This window comes from Doryrhamphus excisus, chromosome 1 (genome assembly GCF_030265055.1).
Source record: "Doryrhamphus excisus isolate RoL2022-K1 chromosome 1, RoL_Dexc_1.0, whole genome shotgun sequence".
NCBI classification, from domain to species: Eukaryota; Metazoa; Chordata; class Actinopteri; order Syngnathiformes; family Syngnathidae; genus Doryrhamphus; species Doryrhamphus excisus.
The window spans coordinates 435,967-463,530 of NC_080466.1; the positions used below are offsets into that span (position 1 = coordinate 435,967).

The window sequence follows — 27,564 nt, forward strand, 5'->3', positions numbered from 1 at the left end:
AGGTAAAAGTACATTTATTGTTTTTATGTGTTATATATTCATTCATTCATTCATTTTCTACCGCTTTTCCTCACAAGGGTTGTGCTGGGGGTGCTGGAGCCTATCCCAGCTGTCTTTGGGCGAGAGGCGGTGTACACCCTGGACTGGTGGCCAGCCAATCACGGGGCACATATAGACAAACAACCATTCACACTCACATTCATACCTATGGACAATTTGGAGTGGCTAATTAACCTAGCATTATTATTATTATTATTATTATTATTATTATTATTATTATTATTATTATTATTATTATTATTATTATTGTTGTTATTATTATTATTATTATTATATAGTAAGGTGCCCAAATGTATTTATTGATGAGGAACGAACTTACGAGCCAGTCCTCATTAGTTACTGTATTTTTGTATACCTTTTAGTGCTCGGCTGCTGGTACATAATTGAACCCTCCACTATTGATGGGGGAGCAGTTGCCACCCGGAGGGGGGAGCCTGAGGGAAGGGGGCTCTGCTGTTGTCTCCGGTGTGTTGTTTTGTCTTACAGAGTGAAGAGTGTGAGTTGACGTTCTGTAAAAGAATAAAGTTCGCTCCCGTGTTCGACATCCCGCCTCAGATTGCAGTTTTTCGGCACTTCAACCTTATTGTAACATGAGACCGCTTAAATATGACATTATTTATGTAACATGTTTTGTCATTTTGACATCCAAAAAGACGTCTGGTAGCGCCCTCTTTTCAACCGTGCAAACTCGTACCAATGTTATTGTGCTGCTTTCATTCGACTGTGACTGAACAACACAGACCATGAAATGATACATTTATTTCAATATTCTTTCGAAAATCATTCTTTTAAAATCGTGTGAATACTGTCATTTAGAGACAAACATATTGCGTATTCCCTTCAAAAAATAAGTGATGGTTCTGACACAGCGACTAAAAAACAGGAACTTAAAAAATGTCATCTTTATAGAATCCCAAATACATGAAAGGGTTTCACATTCGTTGGCTCAGTCATATTTTGCCAGCGGTAACACTTTTACGTGTTGCGTAGGTGCAGCGCGTGTTAGAAGGGGTTGATGCGAACTCCTGTTCCGAGCGGTGAAAAGGGGTTGACTTTTGCCCACATTAAAGCATCATTCAGGGAAATGGCTGATTTGCCATCTTCAAGTAGAAATACAGGACCCTGGATGGAAAAGAGCACCGTACAGTTACACTTCAACACATCTGCGTCAATACAGGGAATAACCAGAAAAAATATTGCCAAAAATATGTCTTGATTATCCGAACAAACATTGCACCTACTAAACTAGCAGAGTGACCAAAAATGTACCCATCAATTTACCTTATTCTTGTAATATTACAACATTTTATCATAAATGTATGACTTTTTTCTTGTAAATTTGTGACTTTATTTTCAAAATCTCAGATTATTATTGTTATTCTGAATGTGGCCATTGCCACATTGCCAAAATTGTTATACCGTATACGAAAAATAGTCCTGTAATAATACCTCTCTTTTCAAGACTTAGTGGACGAACTACAAAATCTAAAAAAAGTCATACATTTATAACTTTTTTCCTTGTACATTTACAATTTTATTCTTATTATATTATGACTTTATTGTCGTAATAGGCAACATTTTTTCTCGTACATTTATGACTGTTTACTCCTAAATTTACAACTTTATTCTTGTAATATTCCAATTTTCTTCTTGTAAATGTATGCCTTTTTTTCCAAATTGTTTGTCTATATGTGCCCTGCGATTGGCTGGCGACCAGTCCAGGGTGTACCCCGCCTCTCGCCCGAAGTCATCTAGGATAGGCTCCTGCACATCCACGACTGTAGTGAGGATAAGCAGTATAGAAAATGGATGGATGCAAATTCACGACTTTATTCTTGTAATATTATGACTATTTTTGTCTGAAATTTGTGACTTTGTTGTCATAAGATTATGGCTTTTATGTTGTACATTTCAGACATTTTGTGTCATAAATGTACGACTCTATTGGGAGATAAGTTGATAAGAACCAACACAAACACACACCTGTATTCTGTGACCAGTGAAACAGGAAAGCTGCACATCGGAGTGGCTCGGCAGATTGGAACCTGTTACATAATCAGCACCACACAAGACTAATAATGGACAAAGAGACAAGAGGCTTGTTTGACTTTAGTCGACCTTTTGAGACTTTAGTTTAGGGACTGTTATTACCTGTGCTGACAGGCAGGATTCTCCTCCCGAGGCATTGGAAGGTTTCTTTTTGACTCTCTGATGGCGGGCTATGAAGAAGGCAGACCGTCATGGATGGTAAAACAATACAGCATTGTACTGTTGCAGTACTGTTGTACTGTGTTCGTGTGCACCACTAGAAACAAGGGTAGATTGAGGACAAAAACATCCAAATACGACATACGACAAATACAACAAACCAAGATGAAAAAAACACAAAACGTACCGCTGTTTAAGCGGCACACACTAAATTTAGAGAGAAACCAGACTATAAGCCACACACGTCCATGACATAAGTGATCATATTCTGCAGTACACCAGTTTGTGAGCACCAGGTAGATCTTTATTTAACAAGAGCCAATCATGAGCGATGAGAAAACTCAACAAAATGATCAACCTACGGGAAAACGCAGGAGGTCGTTACTCTATATAACAGTCATAGTCACCGTGTCATCTTAGATAGAAGGCCAACATGCTCACGCAGTAGCTTAACACTCAACAGATAGCTAAGAAATATACGAGACAAGCACCAATGTGAGTTTAAAATAAAAATATATATATTTGAACTTCTTCCCATAATGCATTTCTGTTTCTCTTGTTATCTTCCAACAGTGTTGGTAGCATGTCTGTAACCATCACCCTCGACCCCAAGTCCATCTTGTTGATAATCAACTCAGGGTGTAGTGGGATGTCAATACACCTTGACAGCCTGTCATTTATTTTGGAATGAATGGGACTTTTTATTTGCAGCAGAAGATATACTCCTTCGCCTCATGACGTGACGAGTGTGTGTACGTGTGTGTGTGTGTGTGTGTGTGTGTGTGCGTGTGTGTGTGTGTGTGTGTGAGAGTGTGTTAACCTACTTGCCATTACTTTGAGTGCATGCCTGCCAGGCATCCAGCTCCGTCGACAGCTGCTCAATCTTCAGAGGAAGACTCACTTCTCTCCGCTTTAGCAACTGACTGTGTAACAGAGAGTGGCAGAGTATGTGCAGACCAGACATGCTGTAATTATGATTATTATTATTATCATCATCATATTATTAGAATGAAATCTTACTGCTGTCGGATGGGGTAATTGTCTTTACGGCTTATTTAGATTTGGATTAAAATAACACAATTATTTCGATCTCAACGAGCTTTGTTGTATTTTTATATCAGCCCTGTGATCATTAAAAAATAATAATAATGGTAACATCAAATATATACAAATCTTTCTCTTATATGGATAACTCTTATAAAGGGTACTTTAGGCACCCAACGCCTGAATACACCCGAATTATTTTTGTCATTTTTCATCATGACAAGTGAGGGTCTGCCCCACCTGCTTCATTTGGAAATACTTGATATAATACCATATCTGATTCCTGTTGCTGCTACGTCCTAATAAAGTGACTAAATCCAATGAACCTGGAGATGTTTCTACCTGGTGTATTCATAGAGCGCAGGTACGATGCTGGTGTACTGTCTCCGTATGGCCAGCAGACCTCCGATGTAACCACACAGGATCAACAGCTCACTGCGAGCTCTACACACACACACACACACACACACACACACACACACACACAGGAAGACATAGAGAATGTGTGGAACGTAACCATGTATAGAAATAACAATGAATATATTCAGAACTAAAAGGCTTACTCTGTGAATTTGGCCATCAGGAGGCGGTCACTTCTAATATAACTCAGCAAGTCAAGGATTGGATGAACACTGTCCACGATCCAATCAGATCCACTCAGCTGCTCTGATGGGAATGAGACCGGAAAAAAATGTCTTCAAGTGAGCAGGAGTATTTTAATGCACTTTTAATGTGCATTTAATGCGCATCTTATTTAATTTCTCTCCTCCGATCAAAATAAAAAATAAAATAGCTTCATCTTTTTATCTTGCACTTGTGGCATTTAAAGGCACAGACATCCAAATCCACAGTATATAGTGGAACCTTGGTTAGCATTGAGAATCCGTTCAAAAAGGTTCAACTAACCGTAACGTACTCTAACCAAATCCATATTTGCCTTAAAGGGAACGTGTTTCTTTTCTGACCTCTGCATGCAGTTAGAATGTTCATTCACGCGTTAAACCATGCCAAATTCTCAGATAATGAGGTTTGTGTATTTGGACGTTTGGGATGGCTCAAAACGCTCAGTTTGAGAAGGCGTGGGAAAACCGTTCCTTTGTGATGTCACAGGGGGCCGACTTCCTTATGTGGTTCATAGTTAGGAAGCACTTTGGGCGTGTGACCAATCACAGCGGAGTGGACATGCCCGGAGGCGGGCATGAGTGGAATACATTAAAACAGACCGTTTTGGCAGGAAGCACAAATGAAAAAAAACAAGTGGAATAGAATAGATTCTGCTAAATGTTTCTGTGCGGGTTATTGTGTGTAGCTGCTCTATAGGAGACCACAACTCATTATATATAAAACTACAGTTCCCATGATGCATAGAGTGCAGCTTCAGAAGTAATGAAGTGGATGAATGTAGCCATTGTGTATTGATCATACAAATCTTAAGTAAGTTGGATCAACTTACTCAATCAGCAAGATAAACACGGTCAACCCTTTCCTGTTTTGCTGAGAGTGAATTTACAACATCAAGTGATAAACACACTAACCGGGGCGTACGCTAACCAAAGTTCCACTGTATCGGCCAAGGAACATTTGAGCTCATCAATGATTTGAGTTTATATTGGTTTTTTTGTTTGCTTTTTTTTTTTTGTTTTTTTAGTTTATATTGTTGGCTGACGGAGGAGCATATGATATACGGAATACATCCACTCAGCTGTCAATACCTTTGACATGATCGATCCCTATCTTCAGGGCGTTTTCAGGTTCAGAGGTCAGCAGGTGAAATTTAACAGCGGAAAACAGATCTCCGTCACACATGGCTTCCTCTGCCAAAGCTTTACACTCCTCTAGCGAGGGAAGGCAGCACTGAAATGACAAACAATGGTAGCAAAGGTTAGCTTTATTCAGTGATTATTGACATTGAATGTTGGGCCACTCACCCTTTCACGTAATTGGGTGATTTCTGAAGCACTTCCTGTGAAATATGCACACACCTTCGCAAGTAAAACATGGTTCTCAGGAATCATTCCAAGTATGTCAGCTGAGAGCTCCCTATATGGACACAGCAAAGATCAGTCAGCCATGTCAAACATACGTGACGTTCATCACATATTTCATATCATGAGAGGAAGTGCTGGGACCAACCAACATTGGAGCGATTCATCACACCATTGGCAGATCATACATCAGTTGGAAGATACTAGTACTCATCAATACACGTTTATTCATCCTGGAAGCAGACTTACCATGTCGGCGGGGTCATGTACTTCCTGGCCAGCAGCTCAAGGCAGTAGGCTGTGCTCTGCTCCACTGCCTCTCCAAGAACTACACCCATACATGCAGCCAGCTCCAGCTCGTTACCTCTGATCAGACTAGACATGGCGAGCTAAAACAATAACACACACACACACACACACACACACACACACAGAAACTTTTGAAGTCTCACAGAAAGTCTTCCTTCAGGAACAGCAGCCCCCCCACAGGCGTCACGCCCCACTAAGAACATATGACATATTGACTTAAACCAGCACAAGCTCATTTTGGGACACTTCAAGTCAATCAAATATTTTCCTAGTTGCTATGTATGCACAACTGTGCAAATAGCTTTTATTGTTAATCATTCATACATACGGTATCATACATAAAGTGACCACACCCCTTTCAATTCTGCTAATATTTGATAATACTTTTTCAAGGGACAACACTAAAGAAACTATACTTTGATACAGTTTCACAACTTTACGTTTTTTGGGGGTTTTCCTGTGTGGATGAAATGAAAGGAACTCCAGGCACCAATCTCGAAGTTTTGGACTACTTTGGCCCTTTTCTTGCCCACAGAGCTTGACCACAGTTACACAAATGGTGTTCCTTCTTGGAACTTGTTACGCATTCGGAAGTAAATATACAAAATAACCATACCATACCGACTACCATAGAGCCTCGATAGAGGAGTGCAAGGCAGTGCATGATATCATCATGGAGGCCTGAAAGAGGATTCAAGAGGCAACCCGTCATGTTCTAGTCCAGGGGTCGGCAACCTTTACTATGAAAAGAGCCATTTCACCCACTTGCCCACTAAAGAAAAATAGCCTGGAGCCGCAAAACGTTGTATGTTTAAAACAACATTGGAGGGAAAAAAAAAAAGACGAGTTGGAGTACTCTTGCTAGTACTGGAGATAAACTTTTTTTTTTAAATGAGCTCTAATTTATTTTTTAGAATCGTCAAATAACTCATTAATAATAATTAATAACTCAAATAACTCAAAGTATTACTCATTTCCCTTCATGTTAACCTGTCAGAGAGAACTGGATAGCATCCTGTCTGCTCATTCAGTCACCAGTCAGAACTCAGTCAGGATGCATTCATGGTCTCACACAAAGTTGGATTTTTGTAAACTCATAACAAAGACGTGCATTTTCACCACTCGGGTGCTTAAAAAATATTCAAGCATTGCAAAGGGAGCCGCAACAAAGAGACTGGAGAGCCACATGCGGCTCTGGAGCCGCGGGTTGCTGACCCCTGTTCTAGTCAATTCCAGAAAATGTGGAAAATGATCCACTATCCACTCTAAATATTCACTAAACACAATTTCATGACACAACATTATTTTGAGGGGACGGTAATGTATCTAAGCTGTACACTGACTACTTTGTATCAAAGTGTAATTTCTTTAGTGTTGTCCCATGAAAATATTGCATTATTTGCAGAAATATGAACACGTGTACTGCCTTCTGTGTACAAGTGATACACGTGGGCTGGTAAGATTTATTATGCTGAGGTCAGCAAATCCACTCATTCATTTTAACAGCGGGTCATGCACTATCCATACATACATTATGATGGTCACATGCACACGCCACGCGCTTCTACCTTGACATTGTCCACTGCGAGGTGGCAGCATGCAGCCAGGACAGAGCAGCCATCTTGGAAATACCACTCAGCCAGTTGTCCACATACATTATGAAGAAGGCTGGGTAAAAAAACATCCTTACTTTTCTAGACAGAACATTAAGACCACAGATTTGTATGAAGTAGAAAATGTTCCCATCCCCTTAACTCATTCGCTACCAAAGATTACTGAATTGTACGTTTTTTCCACCCAAATGCTCACTCAGAGGCACAAAGTGGTGATGATGCAACTCGACAATAGATGAGAACACATTTGGTGCCGGTTTAAGCCAAAAAACGGCCACAAGGTGGCAGAAGTGCATTTTCTAAGAGCACGGGCATCTTTCCTAGCTCCTCCGCAACCAGGAAGTAAAAAAACATCTCGCCTGTTGCATTGAAGGGAAATTTTAGTGTACACGCCATGACACACAGTTCCATTGCAAACGTGAAAACTGTCAATTGTTTATGGTGTTATATGTGTAAAAAGTACTTTTGCTCTGATTTTACATGACCTCTAGTTACAAATACGCTTATTTCCCCCCCCCCCCCCCCCATCTCTCTAAAACCCAGCTATAGCTACCATAGTGTATGCACACGAATCCCTCGTTTATTAGATTAGATTAGATTAGATTAGATTAGATTAGATTCAACTTTATTGTTATTGCTCATGTCGCTGGTACAGGGCAACAAAATGCAGTTAGCATCCAACCAGAAGTGCAATTTTTATAAGTACATTAGTATGGACAGATCTATGTAAATAAAACTATACAGGCTATGACTATAATACAGTGAGGTTTATCACGGTGAATAGACTCAGTTATCTCATTCCTAAATGTTGGCGTGTTTTGTACTTTACCTTTGATACTGTTGTCTGTTATCCACATCATTCGTTGCGTGGTTGATTGCTGAAGTTTGAGGTGGCCGGATGTTCCCCTCGCATGCGCCCTGTAATAAAAATGTCCACAAGACTTTTTTCCATGATACAATTCTTTCAATAAAGCACAATTATTCAACATACATTGTATCCTAAGGAGGACAAAACCAAGAACACACCAACAAATTAGTAGAAATGATGGCATTGTGGCTTTGTAAATATTGTACATATGACATGTGATGTGATGTAAGTTGTCATTACATGTAGTATTTCTTTAGTGCCTTTGTGTATCTGCTTATTGTGGGCGTGCCCAAATAAAGATGAGTTTTAAGCCTTCCTATTTCCACCTCATACAGTGTGCCTAAGCATCCACACACTGGACCAAATTCAAATGCGACTACATGACGGAGTGTTCACATTGCATCCCTGTGCTATTTGACATTCCCTTGCTATGGCTTGGCACTGTTGCGTGATTAACCCTTCCATGTTGCAGATGCGTGTTATTGCAGGCTCTGCATGGGTCATTCCACCTGCTAGACCACGGATGTTCCACTATCATTCCAGAAAGGCCACTTAAGACACAGAAAAACATTCAGGATTTAAACCATAGCAACAATAAATAAACTTGTGAAGATCATTTCACCTCATCAACTTTCTGAGCAGGCCGCATGGGGGAAAAGTGGTTAGCACATAGGCCTCACACCGAGGAGACCTGAGTTCAATTCCACCCTCGACCATCTCTGTGTGGAGTTTGCATGTTTTCTCCGGGTACTCCGGTTTCCTCCCACATTCCAAAAACATGCTAGGTTAATTAGCCACTCCAAATTGTCCATAGGTATGAATGTGAGTGTGAATGGTTGTTTGTCTATATGTGCCCTGGGATTGGCTGGCCACCAGTCCAGGGTGGACCCCGCCTCTCGCCCGAGAGAGCTGGGATAGGCTCCAGCACCCCCGCGACCCTCGTGAGGATAAGCGGTAGAAAATGAATGAATGAACTTTGTGAGCACGTGAATGACTTTCTAGCGCTCCTCTGGCAAGACAATCTCATAGAAACGAAAGTAACACCCCTGTTTGTTCTTCACCCTGATTGGACGTTAATAGATGTTCCTTGGGAACATTCATTGTCGTGCTGGAACTGGTCAGTGGTCAGTGGTCAGTGGTTAGTTAGATACTTTGACACACTCAAATATTCATTGATGTCCAAGTCCAAGTTGCGTTGCAAGTCTTTGATGATGGTGTCAGGGTGTGGCTAAAGCCATTCAAATTGTGATTCGGAATTGAGTCCATGTTTGGTGACTCGAATTCACACCTCTATTGAAAAATAGAGAGACCCTAATTAAGGAACTGATCCAGGATTGGTTTCACCTGGCTTGATGAATCCTTCTCTGCCCATCTTGGCTTGGCCTTTGTGCAACCAATTACACCTCGACGTTCTTGTGTGGAAATATTTGAAATGTCCTGTTGACTGACTTCCTTTTCTGATCTTATGCTTTTACTTTTGGGACATACATTTTGGGACATACGTTCATACAAATCATATTTGACAAAAGAGAGAGGACACAAATGACAATACTATTAAAGCAAACTGTACTCTGGCATTGGGATAGTATCTGCATACCACATACAGGGATCAGAATCAGAATCAGAATCAGATCGTAAGTGAAAAAAGGTGGATGGGTGCAGCTCTAGTGACCCCCATGCTTTTCAAATGAAGCATTCTCTTTAAAGTCGTCCTTCCTCCATGCAGAGAGATCCACTAATCAATCACTCATGATTCCCTACATGATTCCCTACATGATTCCCTACATAAGTCCCTACATGATTCCCTCCATGATTCCCTCCATGATTCCCTACATGATTCCCTACATGATTCCCTCCATGATTCCCTACATGATTCCCTACATGATTCCCTACATGATTCCCTCCATGATTCCCTACATGATTCCCTCCATGATTCCCTCCATGATTCCCTCCATGATTCCCTCCATGATTCCCTACATGATTCCCTACATGATTCCCTACATGATTCCCTACATGATTCCCTACATGATTCCCTCCATGATTCCCTCCATGATTCCCTCCATGATTCCCTCCATGATTCCCTACATGATTCCCTCCATGATTCCCTACATGATTCCCTCCATGATTCCCTACATGATTCCCTACATGATTCCCTACATGATTCCCTACATGATTCCCTCCATGATTCCCTACATGATTCCCTACATGATTCCCTCCATGATTCCCTACATGATTCCCTACATGATTCCCTCCATGATTCCCTACATGATTCCCTACATGATTCCCTCCATGATTCCCTACATGATTCCCTCCATGATTCCCTACATGATTCCCTACATGATTCCCTCCATGATTCCCTACATGATTCCCTACATGATTCCCTACATGATTCCCTACATGATTCCCTCCATGATTCCCTCCATGATTCCCTCCATGATTCCCTCCATGATTCCCTACATGATTCCCTACATGATTCCCTACATGATTCCCTCCATGATTCCCTACATGATTCCCTCCATGATTCCCTCCATGATTCCCTACATGATTCCCTACATGATTCCCTCCATGATTCCCTACATGATTCCCTACATGATTCCCTCCATGATTCCCTCCATGATTCCCTCCATGATTCCCTACATGATTCCCTACATGATTCCCTACATGATTCCCTCCATGATTCCCTACATGATTCCCTACATGATTCCCTACATGATTCCCTACATGATTCCCTCCATGATTCCCTACATGATTCCCTACATGATTCCCTCCATGATTCCCTACATGATTCCCTACATGATTCCCTACATGATTCCCTCCATGATTCCCTCCATGATTCCCTACATGATTCCCTACATGATTCCCTACATGATTCCCTACATGATTCCCTACATGATTCCCTACATGATTCCCTACATGATTCCCTACATGATTCCCTACATGATTCCCTCCATGATTCCCTCCATGATTCCCTACATGATTCCCTCCATGATTCCCTACATGATTCCCTACATGATTCCCTCCATGATTCCCTACATAAGTCCCTCCATGATTCCCTCCATGATTCCCTACATGATTCCCTACATGATTCCCTCCATGATTCCCTACATGATTCCCTACATGATTCCCTCCATGATTCCCTCCATGATTCCCTACATGATTCCCTACATGATTCCCTACATGATTCCCTACATGATTCCCTACATGATTCCCTCCATGATTCCCTACATGATTCCCTACATGATTCCCTACATGATTCCCTACATGATTCCCTCCATGATTCCCTACATGATTCCCTACATGATTCCCTCCATGATTCCCTACATGATTCCCTCCATGATTCCCTACATGATTCCCTACATGATTCCCTACATGATTCCCTACATGATTCCCTCCATGATTCCCTACATGATTCCCTACATGATTCCCTCCATGATTCCCTACATGATTCCCTCCATGATTCCCTACATGATTCCCTACATGATTCCCTACATGATTCCCTACATGATTCCCTCCATGATTCCCTACATGATTCCCTCCATGATTCCCTCCATGATTCCCTACATGATTCCCTACATGATTCCCTCCATGATTCCCTACATGATTCCCTACATGATTCCCTCCATGATTCCCTACATGATTCCCTACATGATTCCCTACATGATTCCCTACATGATTCCCTCCATGATTCCCTACATAAGTCCCTACATGATTCCCTACATGATTCCCTACATGATTCCCTACATGATTCCCTACATGATTCCCTACATGATTCCCTACATGATTCCCTCCATGATTCCCTACATGATTCCCTACATGATTCCCTACATGATTCCCTCCATGATTCCCTACATAAGTCCCTACATGATTCCCTACATGATTCCCTCCATGATTCCCTACATGATTCCCTACATGATTCCCTCCATGATTCCCTCCATGATTCCCTACATGATTCCCTACATGATTCCCTCCATGATTCCCTCCATGATTCCCTACATGATTCCCTCCATGATTCCCTACATGATTCCCTACATGATTCCCTACATGATTCCCTACATGATTCCCTCCATGATTCCCTACATAAGTCCCTACATGATTCCCTACATGATTCCCTACATGATTCCCTACATGATTCCCTCCATGATTCCCTACATGATTCCCTACATGATTCCCTACATGATTCCCTACATGATTCCCTCCATGATTCCCTACATGATTCCCTACATGATTCCCTCCATGATTCCCTACATGATTCCCTACATGATTCCCTCCATGATTCCCTACATGATTCCCTACATGATTCCCTCCATGATTCCCTACATGATTCCCTCCATGATTCCCTACATGATTCCCTACATGATTCCCTCCATGATTCCCTACATGATTCCCTACATGATTCCCTACATGATTCCCTACATGATTCCCTCCATGATTCCCTCCATGATTCCCTCCATGATTCCCTCCATGATTCCCTACATGATTCCCTACATGATTCCCTACATGATTCCCTCCATGATTCCCTACATGATTCCCTCCATGATTCCCTCCATGATTCCCTACATGATTCCCTACATGATTCCCTCCATGATTCCCTACATGATTCCCTACATGATTCCCTCCATGATTCCCTCCATGATTCCCTCCATGATTCCCTACATGATTCCCTACATGATTCCCTACATGATTCCCTCCATGATTCCCTACATGATTCCCTACATGATTCCCTACATGATTCCCTACATGATTCCCTCCATGATTCCCTACATGATTCCCTACATGATTCCCTCCATGATTCCCTACATGATTCCCTACATGATTCCCTACATGATTCCCTCCATGATTCCCTCCATGATTCCCTACATGATTCCCTACATGATTCCCTACATGATTCCCTACATGATTCCCTACATGATTCCCTACATGATTCCCTACATGATTCCCTACATGATTCCCTACATGATTCCCTCCATGATTCCCTCCATGATTCCCTACATGATTCCCTCCATGATTCCCTACATGATTCCCTACATGATTCCCTCCATGATTCCCTACATAAGTCCCTCCATGATTCCCTCCATGATTCCCTACATGATTCCCTACATGATTCCCTCCATGATTCCCTACATGATTCCCTACATGATTCCCTCCATGATTCCCTCCATGATTCCCTACATGATTCCCTACATGATTCCCTACATGATTCCCTACATGATTCCCTACATGATTCCCTCCATGATTCCCTACATGATTCCCTACATGATTCCCTACATGATTCCCTACATGATTCCCTCCATGATTCCCTCCATGATTCCCTACATGATTCCCTCCATGATTCCCTACATGATTCCCTCCATGATTCCCTACATGATTCCCTACATGATTCCCTACATGATTCCCTACATGATTCCCTCCATGATTCCCTACATGATTCCCTACATGATTCCCTCCATGATTCCCTACATGATTCCCTCCATGATTCCCTACATGATTCCCTACATGATTCCCTACATGATTCCCTACATGATTCCCTCCATGATTCCCTACATGATTCCCTCCATGATTCCCTCCATGATTCCCTACATGATTCCCTACATGATTCCCTCCATGATTCCCTACATGATTCCCTACATGATTCCCTCCATGATTCCCTACATGATTCCCTACATGATTCCCTACATGATTCCCTACATGATTCCCTCCATGATTCCCTACATAAGTCCCTACATGATTCCCTACATGATTCCCTACATGATTCCCTACATGATTCCCTACATGATTCCCTACATGATTCCCTACATGATTCCCTCCATGATTCCCTACATGATTCCCTACATGATTCCCTACATGATTCCCTCCATGATTCCCTACATAAGTCCCTACATGATTCCCTACATGATTCCCTCCATGATTCCCTACATGATTCCCTACATGATTCCCTCCATGATTCCCTCCATGATTCCCTACATGATTCCCTACATGATTCCCTCCATGATTCCCTCCATGATTCCCTACATGATTCCCTCCATGATTCCCTACATGATTCCCTACATGATTCCCTACATGATTCCCTACATGATTCCCTCCATGATTCCCTACATAAGTCCCTACATGATTCCCTACATGATTCCCTACATGATTCCCTACATGATTCCCTCCATGATTCCCTACATGATTCCCTACATGATTCCCTACATGATTCCCTCCATGATTCCCTACATAAGTCCCTACATGATTCCCTACATGATTCCCTACATGATTCCCTACATGATTCCCTACATGATTCCCTCCATGATTCCCTACTGTACCTGTGCAATGAGTAAGGCCTCAAGCAGTTGTCCTCTGCCAGTGAAGAAGCTCACAAGTTTCTTTACGTCTGCTGTGGCAATGCAGTATGGGATTGCATCATCGTTATCCTCCGCCATCAGCTGGTCAGCTCTCCTGCACAGTGGGAGATACAATATGTTGTCAGGTGTTGGGCAATACGCATTACTTCAATGCATAACATCATCCAGTGGTGTAGGTGGAGATCAGGAAATCATCATGAAAACCAAAGAAATATGTCCGCTGGTCTGCGCTATAAAACTGTTTCACCTAATCCATCCAACCACTTTCTATTCGCCTATCTTCACTAGGGTCACATGTATGCTGGAGCCTATCCCAGCTGTCTTGGGGCGAGAGGCGGGGTACACCCTGGACTGGTGGCCAGCCAATCCCAGGGCACATATAGACAAACAACCATTCACACTCACATTCATACCTATGGACAATTTGGAGTGGCTAATTAACCTAGCATGTTTTTGGAATGTGGGAGGAAACCGGAGTACCCGGAGAAAAGCCACGCAAGCAAGGGGGAGGGACATACAACTCCTTACAGAGATGTCCAAGCGGATTATCGGACCCAAGTCTCCTGAATGTTTGGCCTACATGTGAACCACTCCCCCACCGTGCGACGTTTTGTGTAATCTAATTTAATATGTGCATATTATACACATTTCGACTTCTCCGTCTAAGGATGTCATATGACGACTTGTTGTTTTCCATTCTGCCATTGTTTCTTTACTATTCTTGCATCCACCTTACAATATCTCCATTTCCTGAATCGTATTTTCATCTTTAGCTTCATGAATCTGACAGTTTCTGCATCGTTGATAAAACCTACCTTTGCATCAGTTTCTTCCAATACTTCATGGATACTCCTGGTGCTACAGCTAAGGCCTTCTCCCACTGCCGGAGAGACAAATACTGTAGTTTAATACCCACAAAGTAATTATTTGCTATATTGAAGAGAGTGGTATGTTAGCACGCACGTGACTAGCGCTCAAACGAAAAACACAAACATGCAGCACACCTGCCCAAGCTCCACCATTAATTCACAGTATCGCTGAATCTGTCCCAGCCTCAGATGAATATCTGCTGCTTCTTTGAGGCGCTCTTCTTTACTGGGCGCACCGATACCACCCCCAAATTTAGACATCTTGATGATGGTCAGTTCCTGTGCTTCAGACTGAAGGAGCACACACAAAAAAGGCATACATCTACATTGACAAGATAAAAACACGTGTTACTCATCTCCATTGCATACACGTTTACACTACAAAACACTTCATGCCGTATATTGATTTATCACACATGAATTAGCTTTAGCTGATAGCGATCATTTGGTACATAACAATGCAACTTTTGACGGACTGATGGTAGAAAGAGTAGCTTACTGTTTTGAACTTCAGCAGGTGCTTCATGTGCATCACACCCCTGCTGTAGCTGCCCGGGAGCAGTGAGTCGTCCTGCCCCATAATGACAGATACCAGGTCCCACAGGTTGCTGCTGCCCCCTGGGGGCTGTTAGAATGAAACTATAAATATGGGCATTCACGTAGAAAAATAGATATATATGTTTAGGTGTTACATCACAGTATAAACTCCATGGCTATGTCCATGTGAACATTGATTACCAAAAATGCACATTTCCCCTTATTTGGTGTTGACAAAAATGTCCCTCCGCAGATTTTTGTCCACATAAAAACACATTCATGTATATTTTGTCCAACCAGAAGCCTGAAAAAGCAACCACAGCTGATATGGTCGTGCATTAATAACCACCCGGTCATCAAAATAGTGACAAATATATAGTTCAATAATAATATATAGTTGAGTTATAACAGCTTCATCCAAGCATGTAAACAGTTTGTTGACAAAGGTAGAAAAAAGGCCAAAGTGCTTAAAAGTAGCTATTCTTGCCATGTTTGTTCCTGTGCCGCCTACAAAAATGGCATCATTGACTCATCTGATTGGCTAAAATGATGGCCTTGTGGTGATGACAGGCTGACAGATGAGCTTAGACAAGAATCCCCATGGACTATGATGTTTGCAGACGACATTGGGATTTGTAGTGAGAAGAAGGAACGGGTGGAGGAGATGCTAGAAGAGTGGAGGTTTGCCCTGGAAAGGAGAGGATTGAAGAAGATTGAAGATTAGCCGCAGCAAGACGGAGTATATGTGTGGGAATGAGAGGGATCCAAGTGGAAGAGTGAGGTTACAGGGAGAAGAGATACAGAAGGTGGAGAATTTTAAGTACTTGGGGTCAACAGTTCAGAACAATGGAGATTGTGAAACGGAGGTGAAGAAGGCAGGCAGGAGGAACGGATGGAGAATAGTTTCAGGTGTGATGTGTGATAGAAGAGTTCAGCTAAAATGGAAGGAAAGAAGAACTGGAGGTGGCAGAGATGAGGATGCTGAGGTTCTCATTGGGAGTGACCAGGATGGATAGGATCAGGAAGGAGTACATGAGATGGACATAACATGAGGCCAGACTGAGATGGTTGGGACATGTCCAGAGGAGAGATGGTCAATATGTTGGTAGAAGGATGCTGCCAGGTAGGAGGCGTAGAGGAAGACCAAAGAGGAAGTTCATGGATGTAGTCAAGGAGGACATGAGGGTGGTTGTGAGAGAGACAGATGCAGAAGGCAGGGTTGGGTTTGCTGTGGCGACCCCTGAAGGGAAAAGCCCAAAAGGGAAAGAAGAAGAAGTCTATGGTTGCAGCACCACCATTACTTCCGTGTGTGAATGGCAGCGTGTGAACGCATGTTTGTGTGGACAGAGATTGTGTATAGTATTGAGAAAATAGTTACCGAAAAGCATTCCGAGAACCAGCGCAGCTTCTTGGTTGTGGTGTCAAAGTTTAGTTTCTCCAGCTCCTGTTTGATGTCTCTCGAGACTTTACCACAGAGCAGAGGTGGAGAGCCAGGAACCATAGCTGTATCTGCACAGACACGTTGTCAGCGTGGCCCCGTCAATAGTTCCACTTCAAAAATAGAAAAAGACAATGATACCAGTGTTTCCTATGATCTTCTCCCAGGGTTGGTTGGTGAGGATGTTTAGCAGCAGAGGAGAGATGAGGGGAGTCAGAGACCAAAGTCTCACTGTACTGTCTCTGCTACAACTGGCCATGGTGAATGGACGACTCTGATGGCACGTTAAACCTACACACACACACACAGTCGGATACAGAGATGATTATCCCGTCATTAAACAGTCCGGCGGGTAATTGTTTTGCATAATTACTTAAACTGAGAAATAGTTGATGGCGAAATGTAGCTCATGTAAGTCTGAATTTGCGTTAATACCTTAATAATGTGTCAACTTTGACCCTAGCGTTGAGTGAAGTACGTAAGAAGCTGCACTTTAGTCCAAATGATGCTTAAGGATGCTAAAAATGCAACACACCACCAACGACAGTACGAGCCACCCTCATCACTATTTCAGGCCTTTCCGAAACCATGCATGCTGATGCAATCAGTAACCCTCCAGTCAACTGTACTGTCCTACCATAGACATCAGCACCATGGTCATACACCGTATCCAAGCAAGTCCCATCTCTTGTGTCCCAAACTCTAATTGTATAATCCCAAGAACCTAGAAAAAAAAGACATTCACAAAATATTTATTAGAGCTGCAACAATTCATCGATGGTTAATCCATGAGCCAATGAATCGACAACTATACTGGAATTTCATCAATTGTTTTGTTTGTTCCCAGTAGAAAGTTCATTGGTCAGTTCATGAAGCCATTTCTAAAGCTTTGGGACTCCAGCAAACCACTGTGAGAGCCATTATCCACAAATGGCGAAAACATGGTACAGTGGTGAACCTTCCCAGGAGTGGCCGGCCAACCGGAATTCCGCTAAGGGCAGCAACAACTCATCCAAGAGGTTACAAGAGCCTCCGCAACAACCGATTATTAGATCTTAGAGTCTTGACTGAAGTTGTATTGTTTACATTACAAAGACATGTACAGTTGATTATTTGTGGTTGGTTTATTTTAAGAGAAAGACAAAATATCATAAAAATGTAAAACAACTTCACATCAATATGTTATGTTCTAAATCTAATGTTGTAATTTTTAAATGTACTAATACTTATTTCATTCAATCAAATCTCACTTTCATCAAGGCTCCAAGTAAGAAAAATACATAAAAACATAGTTTACCGGAAATGAGGAGGTATGGAACCTCTGTGTTCCACATGAGGCCTCGGACTGGAGATGTATGACCACTCAGCACATTGATGCACGCATCTTGTGTGTAATCCCAAATACGAACAGTACTGTCCAAAAACACACATTACATTTCTTTTTTTGTTTTAACAATAGAACACCTCATACAATTGCAGGAAGTACAAAATACTGGATGTTACATTGTCATATTTTCATTCCATGCACGGTAGTTCTTGGGTTTTTTTTACTGTGGCCAAAATGATACCTTTCTGTGTTCCAACTCACCCATCATCTGATCCAGAACAGAGTATTCCTTCTCTGAGTGGAGACCAGCGCACGTGAAATACTTTCGCTAGGTGTCCGGTGAAGACCTTGAGAGGCTGATCTGAACTGGTGGCCAAGTAGTACACACGAACATTCTTATCCTCACAACCAGTGGCAATCATATCTCTGCAGGGAGTCAGTTCAGACAAGACAGAGGACAGACAGAGGACACAACCGAGTCAAAATGATCTACCACCTACTCAAGATGCAAGACACCTTTCTTTGACGCACGCGTCACTGCGCTAAGTATTGCAAAATAGTGGTGGGCAAAACCGTTCACTTCAGTGAACGGGATCATTCCGGTTCATTCAGTAAAAAGATCCGTTCATTTCGGGGACTTGGTCGTTAGACCCGGTCAGCCGTTTCGAGTCAGTCCGTTCAGTCATGGTCACATTCGTTCAACTCAACAGCGCAACAACTCGTGCTGTGTCGGTCATGAACAAATGGCCAACGGGTGTCGGTCAATCTCTCCGTCTGTCTTTCGGTCAGCTAACCCCACCCACCAACAGAGCGAGGCGCGATGATAGGATAAGACGGGCAAGAACGCAGATAGTCCGCCCTGCAAAAGGAACGGTGAACTGACTCTCCAGCCAATCAAAAAAAAGCATTCGCAACTATGTTTGCCTCATCTGTCAGTCTACAATAAGATGTCAACTTTTTTTTCAATGCCATGCGATCTACCCACAATGCCTTTGCAATGGAGCAGTCGATCGCGATCGACGTAATGGGCACCCCTGGTGTAGTGTAACTGTGCAGTAACCGTCTTGTGGCAGCACGAGAGTCTGGATAGGCTTTCAGGCCCCCATTGTCAGGATGACATCATCATCATTATTGGTGCAATATTACCTGTACTAACCAGTATCACGATGAAAATACGTATAACTGATAGTTTGAGGTCTTACTTGTTGTTCTGACTCCAATCACAGCCAAAAACTGCCGCCGGGTGTTTGTACTTATGAAGGACTTTACCATCAATGGTCCGAATGATGCTGGTAAGATAGAAAAACAATCAACAAACACTCATTTTAAAAAGGGTATCTGAAAACATTTGAAAACAATAACTTACCAGAATCCGTCACCACTACAAGTTGCAATCCTCTTTGAATCTTTATGACTCCACGATATACAAAATATACCATTTTTGCCATGCTGGAAGAAGACATACACCGTCACTTAAATTGCTACGTCACCCTGATCACATGATCAACTATATTTGTTACAACTCCTCCCGGTGATTACCGCCATTACTGTATTCATCACATTAAACAATTAGTAGTTCTGAAGAATAGGAGATGTCACAAGATTAGACTATGGTCATAATTATAATATTTTCAATCATTCATTTTCTACCGCTTATCGTCACAAGGGTTGCGGGGGTGCTGGAGCCTATCCCAGCTGTCTTCGGGCGAGAGGCGGGGTCCACCCTGGACTGGTGGCCAGCCAATCCCAGGGCACACATAGACAAACAACCATTCACACTCACATTCATACCTATGGACAATTTGGAGTGGCTAATTAACCTAGCATGTTTTTGGAATGTGGGAGGAAACCGGAGTACCCGGAGAAAACCCACGCATACACGGGGAGAACATGCAAACTCCACACAGAGATGGCCGAGGGTGGGATTGAACTTTGGTCTCCTAGCTGTGAGGTCTGTGCGCTAACCACTCGACCGCCGTGCAGCCCCATAATTGTAATATGCAGCGTTCAAAATTTTAAGAAAAAAGCAGCGGCTTATAGACCGGACATGACGGTAAATAAAACGGACCTGACTGCATGTTTGCTAGCAATGACGCATCAGGCAACCTCAATAAAACTCTCAGGGCACTGAGTTGATGGCAAGTCTTAGAAGACGTTTTGTCTCTTATCCGAGAACGCTTCCTCGGTTCATATTGAGTGCTTAAGAGGAACACACACTAGTCTGACTAGGTAGGACAGCCTGAGGATGCTTTAAAAGGTAGAGGCATGTTCAGACATGCTCTTGTAGCGCAAGACGATAGTCGTTAGGATACAATGGAGCGGGCCTCTACCAGCCAACGACGGTCGTTTGGGTGGGAAAACCCTAGTTAGCATTTAGTTAGCATTCAGATGTAACGGTGGCCACGGACACACCTGAAACCGAGGTGCTTGTGTCTTGTTTGTTTCTTGGAGGCTAAATGACTGAATAGTCCCGTTGCAATCGATTCAATGCCCTGAGAATACAACGACCAGGATGAATGACAATGTCCACAGACGACCTCATTAAAGCGGGTGACGATCTTTCCTTTCCTGACGTCCCAGATGAAAGCTCCATTGCGAGATGTTGCCCCTGCGATGCAGTTTAAGTCCCCTTCAAAACACACAGAGCATTTTCACTGAAACGTGTGTGTACATGTGTATGTACAGTATGGCCGTGGGTGCCCGTGGGTGTACCTGGGGCCCATGACAGGGAGTACACCACTCCTTCATTGCCAGGGGAGGTGTAAACGGCTGTAAGAGTATTTGTGTCCCAGATTTTAATGGTTCCGTCAAAGCTTGCCGTGGCCAACAAGTTTGGGTCATCAGGTTTAAACTTGCAGTCAAAGATGGTCTCTACGTGACCCTGGAAGAGGGCAAGGGTCATTCATTCAATGGCAAACACAGGTTATGCTCCTAAAAGTATTACAGTATTATGCAAGTTCTTTCATTGTGATACCAAGTCACGGAGGAAGTCCCACTTCTTAGCGCCCATGTCATAGAGTCCCACCCCTCCATCCATGAAACAGCACACTGCATGGCCAGGAGGCAAAGAGAAGGACCGGCTCTGTGAAAGGGTGGGGGGGGGTACTGCCTCACTGGTCGAGCTCGTGTGCTGACTTTTACTGGGAGAACAGGAACTCTGAGCTGTAGACAGAAGTGGGGGGGGGGGGGGGGGTACAAGAGCATTTAGATTCTATTGGAAGTTCAGCTTTTTAACACAATTAAACACGCTGACATTGGATCCGCCTGTCACGTTCATAGCTTCACAGACATTTAAAAATGGTGGCTCCATTCATAAAAATGTGCAATAAAAGAACACCAACCTATGAATATGATTATGGAGATTTATCTAAATGAATACAAAGACATTTTAGATCATAATGATTTGTTTCTCAAGGTCCAAAACTTGTAAACTGCACCTTTTTTGGCAAGAGGGGTGTTGAGGACATGTAAAGCATGGAATCCAGTCTTCTTGAGTTTAATGCTGTCCAAAGGAGTGGAGCGAGACACATTCCATATCCGCAATACTCCAACCTGGGAATCTGACAGAGACACATGAGCTCCATCATGTTGAAGACAGGAATGCATGTTAGAAATCAGCCAAGCAAATCAAAAGGAAAGCACAAACCAAGGCAGAGGTACGTGTGGACTGGGACCAAAATTTGGTCCACACTGGTTCACTACACAGCACGAATACACGGTGCCAATGCAGCCCATTGATGTACTGTACATACAAACACGCATATTCTTAATACCACTACTATTCTCAACCTTATACTTTATATTCTGGAGCTTCAATCAATAAATGAGAGTGAAATCATTCATGATGAATGCTGGGGTCTGTGGTAAGATCGTGTCCACAGGACAGGTTGTGTACTGGGCCTGACGCCTATCACAAATGTGGATATGAAAAGTAGAGGAATAGTATGGATAGTATTCAACAAGTTTACATGCAATCGGAACTTTGATTTTACAATGGACAGTACAGCTCTACATAATATATTCATTCATTCATTCATTCATTCATTTTCTACCGTTTATCCTCACGAGGGTCACGGGGGTGCTGGAGCCTATCCCAGCTGTCTTCGGGCGAGAGGCGGGGTCCACCCTGGACTGGTGGCCAGCCAATCACAGGGCACATATAGACAAACAACCATTCACACTCACATTCATACCTATGGACAATTTGGAGTGGCCAATTAACCTAGCATGTTTTTGGAATGTGGGAGGAAACCGGAGTACCCGGAGAAAACCCACGCATGCACGGGGAGAACATGCAAACTCCACACAGAGATGGCCGAGGGTGGACTCAAACTCGGGTCTCCTTGCTGTGAAGCCTGCGCGCTAACCACTCGCATACTACCCACAGCCTACTACATAATATGTAACGTACTTTACTCTTGAAATCTAATTTTATTATTGTATGCTACATTTTTCAATGTTGCCCTAATAATAAATAAATAAATATACAGTCGTCCATCGGCACAATTTTTGTCGGCACATGGGAAAAACTCCTGGTAGTCCCAATGGCCACTCCACCCTTGGGAAAAGGGAAAGCACAGACACATCCCATACACACCATTTTTTGCTTACCTCCAGTAATGAACATGCCTGGGGCCGAGGGTACCCAAGCAAGACACTGAACTGATGCAGCAGCTGAGGGGAAGCAGAAGGATGTGATACAAGCCAAGGCCTCGCTGTCCACCAGCCTGATGCCATTATTGAGGTTGGACACTGTAAGAGAGTCAACATGTTACTTTTCTTGGTCGTTTGACAATCAGGCATATATTCAATAATCCCTTGTTCATCGTGGTTAATTGGTTCCAGACCTGACTGTGTTAAGTACATTTTCAGCAGTATTTCTTATTTTCCTTATATATAAATGAAATACTTTTGTAGCTAGAGCATAGAAAATCTGTTCATGAGCTTCTAAATACAATTTTCTAAAAACTCTTTTTAACATTATTAGAGCCCTCAGCCATTAAATAACACCCCTATATTCACCTTTATTACTCTATTAGCCAATACAGTAGACATAATATGGTAAAATAAGACAAAGAAGATTCGTGCTCATGTGTGTTGCTGTAAATGTGTTCTGGTTCTCGGGGAACAGGAAGTGGCGTTGGTGCTCCAGAGTTGAGTTTTAACTTGCCATGGGTTACATTTAGGATTTATTGTGCCTGTGAGATCATTCAAACCCGCAACAGAGGCCTGTTGTTTCAGCAATCAAATCTGGTGCTTGTGTGTCTCAACCAACATTACAGTAAAATTATTGACAAATTCATATTTGACTTCATTTAGCCATTTTAATGCTTGGAATTTAGACCAAAAAAACATACATTTGCTTGTACTGTGTATGTTTGACAGATGTGGAAGTCAACCATCCCTTTTTCTAAAGGTACAGTAAATATTAGTGACTGACATGGTTTTGAACGATCCCAACCTAATAAATAGTCTGTAGACAAGGCATCCCATTCCAGAGCACTGACTGGGTCCTCTTCGTCTGTCCCCTCTAAAGACTCGGGGCGCAACACATGCTTTTGACTCTTGCATCCTACACATGGGAGAAAGAGGAAGGAATGACATTGTGTGTTGACAGAGACACAGTCTGGTGTGTCTGCTGCACGGACAGAGTCAAATGGCTGCCAAAATGGTTGTCGGGGGAAACAACATTACCTGGCTGAAAAATAGACAAACTTCCATCAGTGTGTCCAAATACGAGTCTTCCCTTCTTGGTGGGGTGCCATCTGAAGAGACATATATCGGACAAGAAAGAGTGGGCCTCTTTATGCACTGTGACGCCATGGTCAGAATTCCCGTAAACCCAAATATACAGCGGACCACGCTGGGAGACAAACGCCACTCCATCAGTGGAATTCCAGCACCAACTGACAGCTGCAGGGATTCCTGGAAGGACATGATGTGACGGTGTACACCTTTCTGACAGTAAAATGCAGTTTAATAAGTCGTCTACCTTTCGTGTTGTCCAGTCGTGCTACCGCCTTTTGCTCAGCTACGTTCCACACGATGAGTAGGTTATCAGCCGAGGCCGACGCAAAGAGATCAGGGTTATCAGGACACCAACTTATGGCTGTTATGGTCTTCTTGTGTTCTGACATTATGGACCGCAACTTGAACTCATTGTATTGCTGGTCCAACTACAAGAAACAGGCGGAAATAACCAGGCATTAACAGTACAGTGGAACCTCGACTGGCATATTAGTGTGTATTTCAGCAAACCCTAGTTTAGTGTACTTTATTGTGCGCATCTTGCCGTGTTAAGTCATATACTGCATTTTTATCCAAAAACGTCCTTGGAAGCATCCCATTAGATAGCTAATGCGTGAAAACAGGATAACGATAATAGTAAGATAACTATCATGCATGCATTTGACTTAGCTCCAATCAACTCTAACTGTGTCTATGTCCATCGTTCCTGACAGTCTCTCCTTTATCAGGACCATCCTGTGACATCAAATCAAAACAGTTTTTACAACTTGCAGATACGGTTTGTGTTGTTTAATTTGTATTTTTATTGCCTGCAGATGTTACATTTTTGGCTATTTAAACTGTTATGAACTCATATTCCCTTTTATCTGATGACATAAATGAAAAAGAAATGTGCACACACTCCCACGGCTTACCTGGTAAATGTATATGGCAAGAGTAGCACAGTAGGCAAAGCGGTCTCCACTGGCAGCACACACGTCGTTATTCCAGGGCTGGCAGCCTGCTGCCAGCAAACCCACCTGCTTCACTTTGGTCATATTTGCCTACAGTCCAATAAACATGATGGTTACATGGTTATTGCTTCACACTTCCATAGCATTCTTGTGAGTTACTGACAAGTAAATGTATTGTACATGATCTTTGGACAATTGAAACCACGGTCAGCTTGCATCAGAATGATTGTTAGGAAACAATCAGGAGAAGGAATACTTCATGATCCAAAGTGTTAAACATGGCTAGTGTTACATCATGCGCGTGCAAATGGAATGGACTCGCTGGTGTTTATTGATGACAGAAATAACAAGGTTAATTCTAGGGATCTGTTCACATTCACATACTGTACTAATCCGTGAAGGGACAAGCAGAGAACACACATGCGGGCATGCAAGGAGAGATGACAGTGAGGAGATTACATTAATCTGACCACTGATTGGCTAAGACTCCTGCTTATCTCCTGATTAAACAATGGAGAACTTTACAAAACCACAGTAGAAATATACTGAATGCCACAAAAGTGAGTCGACTTCTCACATTTCTGCAAATATTTTATCAAAATGTAAAATGTACATTGTTATCCAAGCTGTACACTGTCGACTTTACGTTGTATCCAAGTGTTGTTTCTTTAGTGTTGTCCCTTGAAAAGCTATCACCAATGTGAGGGGTGTATTCTCTTTTGTGATATAGGCCTACTGAAATCTTCTGATAGTTTTGTTTTTTTGTGGTGTTATAGTTTCTATTGTTGATTGGTATTTTTATTCTATTTGAATATTGATATGTTTCCTTCAACTTAAAACGTTTTTAGAAGTTATGTATTGCAACATCTGGAGTGAGTCATGCATTTTACTGGCCTCAGGCTTTTCAGCACCCTGGACAGCATCCTTATACACTTTCTGATCCAGATTTTAAGACTAGTTGAAAAATGGCAAAAATGTACATTATGCACCATCCCCAAAATATGCTTATTAGGTTCATTGCATACTCTAAATAGTCAAAGTGAGTGTAAATTGTTGCTTGTTTACATGTGCCCTGCATCGACTGGCGACCAAACCCTGAATCTCACCAGAAGTCAGCCGGGATAGGCTCCAGCCCAGCCCTAATGAGGACAAACAGCATAGGAAATGTTGGATAGAATCAATTCCTGTCTTTGTCCACCAAAATATACATTTTTTGATTTGGCCATCCAAAACTTCTTCAAAACATGCAAGATATTTCTCATCCCTCACACTAAAATGGACCCCATTGTCATAGCTTCAGGCTACAGAAGGGAAAAGCACAAAGACTCACCCTGTGTATGAACCATTTAGGATAGTCACAATGTCTAGAATTGGTCCACGGTGAGCCGCCAGGGAGGCAATTAAGACACTTGGAAAAGCCATGGCGGGCTGCTTGTTGGGTGTCGTTTTTGGTCTACCGTGTTCTCTTTGGCACTCTTTATAAAATAAAGCGAGTTCATCTTCAACACTGTATTGTGACCACTTGATGGGGGGGGGTTGCCGCTACCACAGATAACGCACAAACGGAAATGCAACGATTTGTAGCAATATTGTACGAACGACGAACGATGGCCATCCACCCGAGTCGGTGTTAAATCAACACGCTAACCTGGTGTTAGCAGCCTTTATCGCAATGGTGTCCTCGCGTATAATATTAGTTGTAAGTTATATTTGGGTCGATAGTATTTATCCATGTGTTGGAATATGACATCAACAGGTTTCAACAACAACTAATCCGCAAGGAAGGCATTGATATGTATCGCAGATCGCCTCGGTCTCCATCGGGTGTATGCTAATGTTGACACAATATCAGTTTGCTGCATTTTGCTCTGGTGAGCCATCGCCGCGTTTTGATATTCCAGCTCTAACAGGATGCTGCTGCTTACCGTCAGTTGGAGCCAGACTGGGATTCAACGGACAGCTCCCCGAGTCTGACGCTGTGCTCGCGGTCTTCCTCATGGAGGCCTCGGCGACGCCCGTGATTGGTCATAGCGAATGCGCCTTTTGATCGGTTATTAGCTGTGCCGACTGTCACTCACCTCGCACTGATCAAAACGTGATGCAGGAGTACGTGTTATGCCGCCATTAGCAGCTTCCCTTTATAAGATGCATCACACTATCCATCCCCAAATGCACATTTCATATTAGCACGCAAGTAAAACCACTCAAGTAGAGCGTGGTAAATGCAGTGCAAAACGGGAGAATGTGCTTCATTTCCATACATG

At 42.7% G+C, this 27,564-nt stretch overlaps 1 protein-coding gene across 9 annotated transcripts; it reads right to left on the reverse strand.

The window, feature by feature from the left end:
* Positions 1-273: 273 nt before the first annotated feature.
* wdr17 (WD repeat domain 17) lies at positions 274-27,384 on the reverse strand. 9 transcript variants are annotated; one of them, XM_058091646.1, is made up of 33 exons: positions 27,226-27,244; positions 26,407-26,439; positions 25,262-25,390; positions 24,592-24,775; positions 24,294-24,524; positions 24,040-24,171; positions 23,211-23,351; positions 22,037-22,159; positions 21,574-21,761; positions 21,312-21,480; positions 21,137-21,228; positions 19,966-20,048; positions 19,802-19,888; positions 18,861-19,025; positions 18,570-18,685; positions 17,910-17,996; positions 17,414-17,563; positions 17,213-17,343; positions 15,797-15,922; positions 15,433-15,588; positions 15,244-15,308; positions 14,390-14,522; positions 8,049-8,137; positions 7,175-7,274; positions 5,547-5,686; positions 5,241-5,352; positions 5,025-5,166; positions 3,876-3,978; positions 3,655-3,756; positions 3,093-3,191; positions 2,212-2,279; positions 2,044-2,132; positions 277-1,182 (listed from the first exon to the last, which is right to left on the reverse strand). In XM_058091646.1, exons 3-33 carry the CDS (start codon positions 25,382-25,384, stop codon positions 1,063-1,065), a joined length of 3,846 nt encoding a protein of 1,281 aa, XP_057947629.1. In that variant the 5' UTR covers positions 25,385-25,390; positions 26,407-26,439; positions 27,226-27,244; the 3' UTR covers positions 277-1,062. The 9 variants fall into 9 exon arrangements, with proteins under 9 accessions (XP_057947636.1, XP_057947631.1, XP_057947635.1 ...); XM_058091645.1 differs by lacking the exon at positions 27,226-27,244 and adding an exon at positions 26,631-27,206; XM_058091648.1 differs by lacking the exon at positions 26,407-26,439 and having other exon boundaries at positions 275-1,182; positions 2,044-2,105; positions 27,226-27,384.
* Positions 27,385-27,564: the final 180 nt, after the last annotated feature.